Here is a 9,200-nt window from a genome sequence, read left to right as displayed (position 1 = left end):
AATTAAATTTGCAAAATGTAAATAATAAATATAAATAGGCTAAGCTTAAGTCTTAGTCTTAAGAAATCTTATTTTTATACAGATTGTAAACAGAAACTTACTCACTTCCTTATCAATAATCCGACGCACAATACAATTCTTTATTCCGACTAACATTTTACTGATAAGGGTTCTTTATATCTCTCTATTATTGCTCTCTTGATTGTAAATTTTATTGGGATGCTGCCAGTTTTCGTTCGCGATTTAAATCAGTGTGTTTTATACGTTCCGAGTGAGATATACGCATGTTTCCCGGATCACTGAAACTAATCTCCCTGATGCTGTTATGGGTCATCGTTGCTGCGGTTCTGACGGATTGCGAGGCCAGAAGCTTTGTGGACAGGTCCGATAATTCCGATAGCAATGGTAGCCCGACCAATAGATCCGCGACAGAGTATCAACTGCAGGAATACGCGGAATTCATGAAATCCTATATGAACCAAAGTGTAGAGCCCTGCGAGAATTTCTACGAGTATGCCTGTGGAAATTATCGGAACGTTAAGCCGGATCGGTACTCTCCGGGCAGTAGAAGCAACCTGGGCGACGTGGCTTACACACTGATCGACATCACGGAGCAACTGGTGGGCAGGATGGATCTGGCGGAGGCTCTCAACGTGTCCAGCGAACTGGCGGTGGCCCAGCGATTCTACAATGCTTGTCTGGGAGCAAATCTCCATCCATTCAATGCGGCGGATCCCGCTTACTTGAGTCTAATTCGTTCGATTGGTGGATTTCCCGCTGTGGATGGAGACGCCTGGAATGCCTCCAACTTTAACTGGATTAACACGAGTGCTCACCTGGCCAACTATGGCGCCAACGGTCTGATCCGCGAAGCTCTCCAGTTAAGGTATCCCTTTGAGCCATATACCAAACTGCCCGAACTGGGCTTCGATCACATCATCGTCCACGAGGAAAACATTTCCAGCAATACCACTCGCGCCTTTCGGCTGAACGAAGAGCGAATGCACGGATATCTGAGGGCGTTCGGCTTGCCAGAGGACAGGATTAGGGATGCAATCGCTGGGGTCTTTGCCTTTTGGCGGGACGCACTCGAGATCCCGCCCCAGTGCGAAGTGTTTGATCCCTACCGAATTGAGCGAGAGTTTCCCCAATCGGAGTACTACTATAACATCTCGTGGAGTGGACTTCACTCCTCTAACAAATTATTCTGCGACTTTTACTACGTGGAACTGGACAAGGTATGCGCCCAACATCGCGAGGCGGTGGCCAACTACCTGGCCATGAAGCTGCTCTATAGATTCGATCCCAAACTGAAGGCGCCCAGGTACCAAAGGAACTACTGTGCGGTTACGCTTTATCAATCCATGCGGTTTCTGTTCAACAAACTCTATATGGCTGTGGGTAACGAATACGTATGATGATAATATCAAATAATTTCATTATTCTTGTGTTACAGAACAACTTTAGTGAGGAGAAGAAGCTGGAGATGTCGGAAATGGTGCGGGAACTGCGAAAGAGTCTGCGAAAGACGCTGGCGGATGCCGAGTGGCTGGTTGCGGAGAGCAGGGCGAGGGCACTCCTTAAGGAGTCCAGAATTCAGTCACACATAGGTTCGTTCCAAGATGATGCACTTTCGGATCGAATAATCCGGGAAATCAATAGTCTGAAAGTCATCGGGGATAGCTATGCGGAGACCAACATTAATTTGCAGCACCTAGTTGTACAAATCAATCGGTTTAGCAGTCGGCATTTTCAGGAGCTGACCGAGGACACCAAGCCGCAGAAGATCCTGACAGGATTGCAGGTTGGAGCGGGCTACTACACTCCGGACAACTCCATCAATGTGATGGCTGGCGTGTTTGAACCCCCGATATACCACCGCCACCTGCCGCTTTCCCTGAAATTCGGCACCTTGGGTTTTATCGTTGGTCATGAACTCATCCACGCCTTCGATACCACCAGCGCCCATTTCAATGGCAATGGTCAATTGGAGCCCTTGCTGTCGGAAATTTCGCAACAGTCATTAGAGGATCGCGCCGAGTGCTACATGGACTACTATGGCAAGTACCAGGTACCGCAGATCAGCAGGCGTGTCAACGGAAAAACTACGCTGGACGAGAATATCGCAGACAACAGCGGACTAAGACAGGCATTGACGGCCTACCGCAGTCACAGGCAGCAACTGCTGGAGCATCCTGGGCAGGAGAGGATCAGCGACACCATGCCGGGTCTCGATCTCGCACCGGAACAGTTGTTCTTCCTGGGATTTGCCCAGCTATTTTGCTCCCATTACGAGGAGGAGCACTACTGGAAGGGTCTTAGCGATGAGCACACCTTCGACCAATTTCGTGTCCTGGGAGTTTTGTCCAACAGCGAGGACTTCTTCCACGCCTACAACTGCTCCGTGGGCAGTGGCATGCGTCCTGGCGACAAAACGTGCCGACTTTGGTAGCTCATAGATTTATAATCATCATTATAAGTTCTTTGAACCAAATAAATTAATTTCAATATTTAGTTGTGAGTCTTTTAATTCAATTTACCGACAATGTAAAATGTTTTGACACAACACCTAAAACTTACCTTACACGTAACTAGCTAACATTTGTGTCTTGTCTATCGAAGTTTCGCACCCCGGCGCACTGGTCAAATTTAGTCACATCTCCGCAGCGCGCTCGGTAACTCTGATTCTCATGTCAATTTTGTGCATGACAATTTTGTTGAACAGAAACTGCCTCTTTTTGTAACCAAATCAGGCTGTCAGTAAGAAGTGTTCCGACTTCGTAAAACATAAGACAACGATTCACACTAACAACATAATGTCGTCAGCAGCAGGGTGAGTCCACAACCGGCCATCTCGGTGCCCATCGGCGCTACCCGGACCATCTTTTTGTGGCTTCTTTGTGCGTCGCGTGCTTTGTCGTTGCGGCGGCGTCCATTTTCGAAGTCCTGGCCGTGAAAAAAAACGTAATTTTCGTTCGGATGACCCGTATTCTCGTGCTCATCCGCCTGCCCATGCGTTTGTGGCCGCGGTGGGCGTGTCCTGTGCGCATCTGCATTGCGATATTCGCGGAACTAATCGGAGGGTCCAGTGTTTGAGGTTATGTTTTCGGCTGGCGGTAATGCCGTGCATTTTCGGCATGGACTTTCGCCTGGGCCTACGGTTTATGCAAATGGCTAGCTGGGCAGCTATTTGCATAGTTCGTGCACCCGCTTCCAGAATGTCCGACGCGAGTTGCCATGGCAACGGATCTCGTAAAACGCAACACCCGACACCGCGCCTGAAGCTCTTATTTATGTTTACCCAACTTGATTCTCCATTGCAGATTGATTCCGCCTCCAGTTTCCTGGGCCCAGCGCAATGACTTGATCTACGTCATCATTGATGTCGAGTGCAAGGACATCGAACACAAGTAGGTGCCCCCATATATACTTTGCCCATGCTTCTAGCACATTCTAATTCCATCTGTCTATCCCAAAACAGAGTTACGGAAAAAAGCTTCACTTTCAAGGGCGTGAATGTGCTGGATCCGTCGAAGAAGTACGAGGTCACACTGAACTTCCTCCACGAGGTGGATCCCGAGAAGGTGACCAGCAAGAACATTGGCCGCTGCCTGGAATTCACAATACCCAAGAAGACGGCCGGACCCTACTGGTCCTCTCTCACCACGGACAAGACCAAGTTGCATTTCCTAAAGGCCAACTTTGCCAAGTGGCGCGATGAGTCCGACGACGAGGAGGGTAAGTTGACAGCCTCATACCCAAGATCTCATCCAGCAAACCCACTCATACAAACGCACTTTTCAGGTGATCAAAAAGACAACGGCATGTTCGGCAATTTCCTTAACAGCCCTGGTGGCGATTGGAACAACAAGTTCGACGACTTCAACGTCGATGACGAGGAGGAGGACTCGGATGACAACATCCCCAGTCTGTCCCAGAACGACGAGGATGACGAGGAGGGCGGCGAGGGGGATAAGGAGAAGAAGCCAGCTGCCTAGACGGTCGCTCAGATGGTGTCTAGCAATTTGGCGTAGTCGTAGCGTTAGCCGTGGCTCTTATACCATAAGCCAGCACACACGATCAGAACACTCACTCCTCACATACACACCAGAAAACAGAAAGAAGAAGCACCCAATCACTCATAAGAAACATCCACAAACACATGCGTACACGAAACACTATTCCAATCGAAGAAAACCACATTTAATATAGCTGAATATTATGCGTATTCAGATGAGAGATGTTAACAAAAAGCAACACAAGGAACAAGATGATTTGGCGCCGACAAGGGAAACCATAAGTTTTACGCTAGAATTTAACAACCAGAGGAAAGCTACAACCAATTTATTGCAAAAATCAGTTTGCAGTTTATTATTTTTGTTTCCTGTAAATAAAGGAAATTAACAATAAAAAAATGAAAAACTTATATTCGGCTTTTTATTTGCAATATTTTAGATATGTTCTAGAAATCTCTAGACTGAATAAATCCGGAATGCAAAGTCTGGGAGTGCAGCTTCTTAAAGATGACACAAAGAAAGCTTTATCTTTGAATAGATAGCGATATTAAAAAGAAATTATAGGTAATAGGTAAATTTATTTATGGGTAATCTTCTAAAATATGTGTTTAAAATTATTATAGGTATTTATTTCATTCTTTAAATTTTGCGCCCACTTAAATGCATTTTGATATGTTGGCAACACTGTTGCTGTGACAACGCGGGGAAGAAGAAGCACAATTGAAATGCAAAGCAAACATACAGTTTTCACTCGAAATAAAGGACTTGCTGTCAAGCGATAGAACGGAAAAGCAAGGCATAAGATTCCCCTCAAAACGATACCATGAAACCCGCTGCGATTCCGGCTAGCGAGCGGCGTCTGGCCTTCGTGGCCGAGTGGTTCCATGCAGAGGCTGGAATCATACGCACCTTCCTGATCACCTACTATGTTTCCGACAAGGCCGTGGAAGTGGTGAGTATTGGTAGCCCTAGTTCATCAAAGAAACACATTTATCCAAGGCCATGTTTTCCCTCAGTTCGACCAGCGCAACAAGCGCACATTTCTACGACGCACCAAGATCCCGGAGCTGACCCAGCGCGACTTCTTCGTGGGCTCCAAGATCAATGTCTTCGGCCGGCAGTTTGACATTGTGGATTATGCTGACGACACTACGCGGACCAACCTGGCCAAATATCGCAAGAAGTATGTTACTTTTTCGAGAGCTATCCATCCACTTGCTAATATGTAATTCCCATCTCTTTCAGGGGCTTCGTTCTGCTCAAGAACAATATGTGGACGAAGCACCTGGGCAAGTTCCTAAAGACTCTGATCGACAACAAGATTAACATAAACCAGGGCATGATGGTTCAGTTCTCTCCCAAAATGGTAACTCAGTTTCTGTCCGGCAAGGACACGACGGATGTCTCCTCTTCGTGAGTAAAGATGGCATGCCAGGGAACACATCTTTAAATTCTCTAAATTCCAGAGTCCTTATGAACGAGCTGCTGGCTGGGCCGGCCATTAGCCTGGAGCTGATTGGCGACAACGTAGTGGAGACCATCAAGGCCTGCGCCCAGTACAAGAGCACAGAGGCGGAAACACCAAGTGTGAAACTGTCGCCCAGTTTGGAGGAGCTGTTTGAAAGTGAGGAGATTCGTTATGGATTTTACTACTCTGATAACGACAACGACGTGGACATGGACCTAAAGTTCATATCTGAGGCGAGGCACAGCATAATTAAAGATTGTGTATTCAAGAACACAACACTTGCCATCATTAAGCCGCACAGCATCAAGGATGGTCTCCTGGGAGACATCATTTCCGAAATCCTGTCGAATGGCTTTCGGTTGACAGCCATGCGCATGATTCTAATGGCCCGAATCAACTGCGAGGAGTTCTACGAAGTCTACCGCGGCGTGCTGCCCGAGTATATACCCATGGTTGCTCAGTTGGCCAGTGGAGTATGCATGTGCATGGAGATTGCTTGCGTCGATCCCGAAAAGATAACTGATCGGGAGTTCCGCAACTTCTGCGGACCCATGGACCCGGAGATCGCCAAACTGCTGCGGCCTCACACGCTGCGCGCCAAATTCGGGAAGTCCAAGGTGCAGAACGCCGTCCACTGCACCGATCTGCCGGATGATTCCAACCTAGAGCTTCAGTATATGTTCAAGATAATCGACTGATCTTAGTTTAGTTTTTATTTGTTTTGAGTTAAATGCATGTTTGCCTGTGTGCGTTTATCAATAAATTACAAGTGCAATGGAAATACTAGAGCGTAGAAACTTCTCCTAGATGCTTCCGCTACGACTGGTGCTAGGCACATCCCGGTCATCCGCTTCACTGTCCATCCTCACGTACATCCCGCCCTTGCGCTCCTGCAGAGTGTAATCGAAGGCCAGAAGGGCATAGAGGATGATGCAAACCAGCATTACCACCGCGTAGAAGAAGTACTCGGCCATCTGTGAGCTTAGCATACCCAGCTCGGTGACCAGAACCACGATGAGATTGCCGAAAGCATTATTTAGAAACCAGGCTGCCGTGACCACCGACTTCATAGAGGTCGGCGCTTGGGTGAAGGCGAACTGGAGACCCGGAATGGAAAGCAGTAGTTCGCCCATCATGAGCAGCAGGAACTGCGGCAGTTGCCAAGCTATATTCACTGTTTGGAGCGGGGAATTCTTCGAATAGTTCGGGTTAATAAACGATCAGGTGAGGTAACTTGTTATTCCTGCTTACCTTTATTCGTTCCTGCACAGCTCCCGCACAGAAAAAAGCGCCGGCGGAGAAGATCCCACCCACAGTCACACTGTGGAGCGGCTGGAGCTCCCAGTTGAAGTAGCGGCGCAGCAAGGGCACTGTTATATACTGCCACAGCGGGATGAGCATGAACAGAAAGATGGGACCCACAGCCTTGGCCTGATCCGGCTGGATGGTCACGCCCATTACTGTGGTATTCATCTGAGTGGCCTGGAACGTCCAGCTGGAGTCCTGTTGCGCCAGCAGAGCAAAGTAGAAGGGCAGTGGGATAAACAGCTTGGATATCTAAAAGAAACGAAATTGAAAGTTTAAAGAATCGCAATTATAACCCATGTACAACTAACCCTTAAAACTCTGGACACATCATTGACGAAACCCATGTCGTAGGCTCCAACTGCATTGTGCAGCCAGTAGTTGGAGCGCTTTGGGGACTTGCGACGTCGCCACTTCTCCACGAGAGCGGTCTTTATGCAGCCGCAGAACTTGAAGAGTATGTTGTCATCGGACAGCTTTTCGGACTTGTAGAAACATCTTCCAACCAGAAAGATAACTAATACCACAAACAAGCATAAATTAGATAACAATAAGCATTGAAAACTGATAGTTACTCACACCAGGCCATCATAAAGGCTGCTCCAAGGGTGCCGAATACGGCTGGATAGCATTCCGCCTTGTCAAAGCACAGCGTGTTAGCTCTAACCAGTGGCGGAAGGATCTTGCTCAGGAAGATTCCAAAATAGTAGACGAAATAGTAGAAGGAGAAGTACTCGGCCAGATGGACGCTCTGTTCCGGCAACCTGAACTGCAGTGCACCCAGCGAGGTGATGCAGGCACGTATCGATCCATTGCCAACGGCGATAAACAGCAGAGCGATGGACACCAGCAAGCTACGAGAAGGAGGTGGAATAAGGGAGCTGGAACCCTTCATCCTAATCCTGCCAGTACTTACACCATCGGAAGACCCATGGCAGGCAGGGATGTCAGTGTGAGCAGCAACCATCCAAAGGCGTAGATAAAACTGAAGCCGGATATCGTGCGCACATTGCCGATATAGCTATCCGCTAAGATGGCCCCAATGATCGGACAGAACTGGCCAAAAAAGTTGAAGATGTGCAGCACCACCGTGGAAAAGCTCTCCGTGAAGTTGAGATCGTCGCGTAGATAGAGTGCGAGTACGGCTGGAATCGAATATACATAATAATCCGTAATCGTGGGTCAGGCTGCAGTCAATCTCGAATTATTGACCATGAAATAAAGGTTGTTGCATTGAGACTTAATTGGAAATTCGTTAGGCCACCTCTTTAATGATGGATGTTCTTTTGAAAATTCAAATGAACGGGAAATGAATGGGAAAATTCCAGTAGTTTTAATTGATTCTTAAGACAGTTATCGTATTTTTGAAGATTTCCTTAGTAGGTAACTGAATGCTTAGGTCTTGTTCCTGCCCATTATTTGCCGATTCCAACCTAATTTTCCATCTTATCTATGCCCCCTATAAAATGCATCATCACAGGTCTTTTGACTGTCAATAAGACCTCCTTGTGTTTATATTTCTGTGCCGCTGATAAGCCTGGTTTCGGAATTTTTCAACCAGACTATGCCGCCGAATGCCTTTGCCCTGACCAAAAATCCATTATCTGCTTTTGGATGGAAATCACTTACTGCGAATGCCGTTGGCCGCAAAGGCCTCAAAGAACTTTGTAGCCAGAACGAAGAAGACGGCTCGTGGATACCTGTACTCCATGCGGATGGGGGGTGGAGCAAATCCATAATTGGGCAGGGAACTGCGATGCGGCCGCTTCAACTGGGCCCGTTCTCCTCTCCAGGCGACCCACTCCACGTCCCTTGCATCGCGTTCATAACCCACCTGGCTGAGCTCCGCCAGCGCTGGCAGGGCTGCATGTAATAGGGAGACAGAGGATTACCTGCGCTTCTTGTCTTATCTTATCTAGCTGCAGACTCACTTTCTTCGCTGCCGATTTCTGTAGCGCGAAACATTTTCAACAGCCTGCACGCCTAATCCGACGTAGACCAACTGAACCGGAGAGGGAGCAGAGACCTGGGCCAGTTGTTGACTTGAAAGCGCTTCAGACTGGATCGGGTTACAGAGCTGCGGCTTTTGTGGGTCGTCAGCGGTTGCCTTTGGTGTGCCACAACAAGCTCTATTGTTTTGGACGACGGATTTATGCCGCGACTGACGACCGCTGCTCGGGGCGGTCCAAGAGCTACTAAAAAGTCTCTTCTCCGCCAGAACAAACAATGTGATAAAGGGCACTCACGACACGATGCTGCCCGATGCAGTTACGATGGAGCGCGATGCAGTTACGCCAACGACACAGGTTATCTGCCACAGCCTGCTGATAAGAAGAAGCCACGCTTGGCGAGGCAAACATAGTCACGGGACCCGGCTCAGCTGACTGGCAGTCTGACCCAGCGGAGATAGG

At 48.1% G+C, this 9,200-nt stretch overlaps 4 protein-coding genes across 4 annotated transcripts; 3 read left to right on the top strand and 1 right to left on the bottom strand.

The window, feature by feature from the left end:
- The first annotated feature begins 284 nt into the window (after window positions 1-284).
- LOC6607069 (neprilysin-2) lies at window positions 285-2,514 on the top strand. The gene is made up of 2 exons (XM_032722395.1): window positions 285-1,397; window positions 1,457-2,514. Exons 1-2 carry the CDS (start codon window positions 285-287, stop codon window positions 2,450-2,452), a joined length of 2,109 nt encoding a protein of 702 aa, XP_032578286.1. The 3' UTR covers window positions 2,453-2,514.
- Window positions 2,515-2,653: 139 nt separating this feature from the next.
- On the top strand, window positions 2,654-4,159 carry LOC6607068 (uncharacterized protein CG16817). The gene is made up of 4 exons (XM_002031820.2): window positions 2,654-2,833; window positions 3,324-3,410; window positions 3,482-3,738; window positions 3,805-4,159. The coding sequence occupies exons 1-4, from the start codon at window positions 2,817-2,819 to the stop codon at window positions 3,996-3,998; spliced, it is 555 nt and encodes a 184-aa protein (XP_002031856.1). The 5' UTR covers window positions 2,654-2,816; the 3' UTR covers window positions 3,999-4,159.
- A 680-nt stretch (window positions 4,160-4,839) lies between these two features.
- Window positions 4,840-6,265, top strand: LOC6607067 (nucleoside diphosphate kinase 7). The gene is made up of 4 exons (XM_032721028.1): window positions 4,840-4,968; window positions 5,033-5,199; window positions 5,262-5,429; window positions 5,483-6,265. Exons 1-4 carry the CDS (start codon window positions 4,840-4,842, stop codon window positions 6,180-6,182), a joined length of 1,164 nt encoding a protein of 387 aa, XP_032576919.1. The 3' UTR covers window positions 6,183-6,265.
- LOC6607066 (peptide transporter family 1) lies at window positions 6,180-8,969 on the bottom strand. Its single transcript, XM_002031818.2, has 7 exons — window positions 8,721-8,969; window positions 8,419-8,652; window positions 7,706-7,934; window positions 7,369-7,643; window positions 7,101-7,306; window positions 6,736-7,041; window positions 6,180-6,677 (listed from the first exon to the last, which is right to left on the bottom strand). The coding sequence occupies exons 1-7, from the start codon at window positions 8,752-8,754 to the stop codon at window positions 6,288-6,290; spliced, it is 1,674 nt and encodes a 557-aa protein (XP_002031854.1). The 5' UTR covers window positions 8,755-8,969; the 3' UTR covers window positions 6,180-6,287.
- Between the last annotated feature and the right edge of the window lie 231 nt (window positions 8,970-9,200).

The sequence above is a fragment of the Drosophila sechellia genome, chromosome 3R (genome assembly GCF_004382195.2).
Source record: "Drosophila sechellia strain sech25 chromosome 3R, ASM438219v1, whole genome shotgun sequence".
NCBI lineage: Eukaryota > Metazoa > Arthropoda > Insecta > Diptera > Drosophilidae > Drosophila > Drosophila sechellia.
This window is presented reverse-complemented; position numbering and strand designations above follow the sequence as displayed.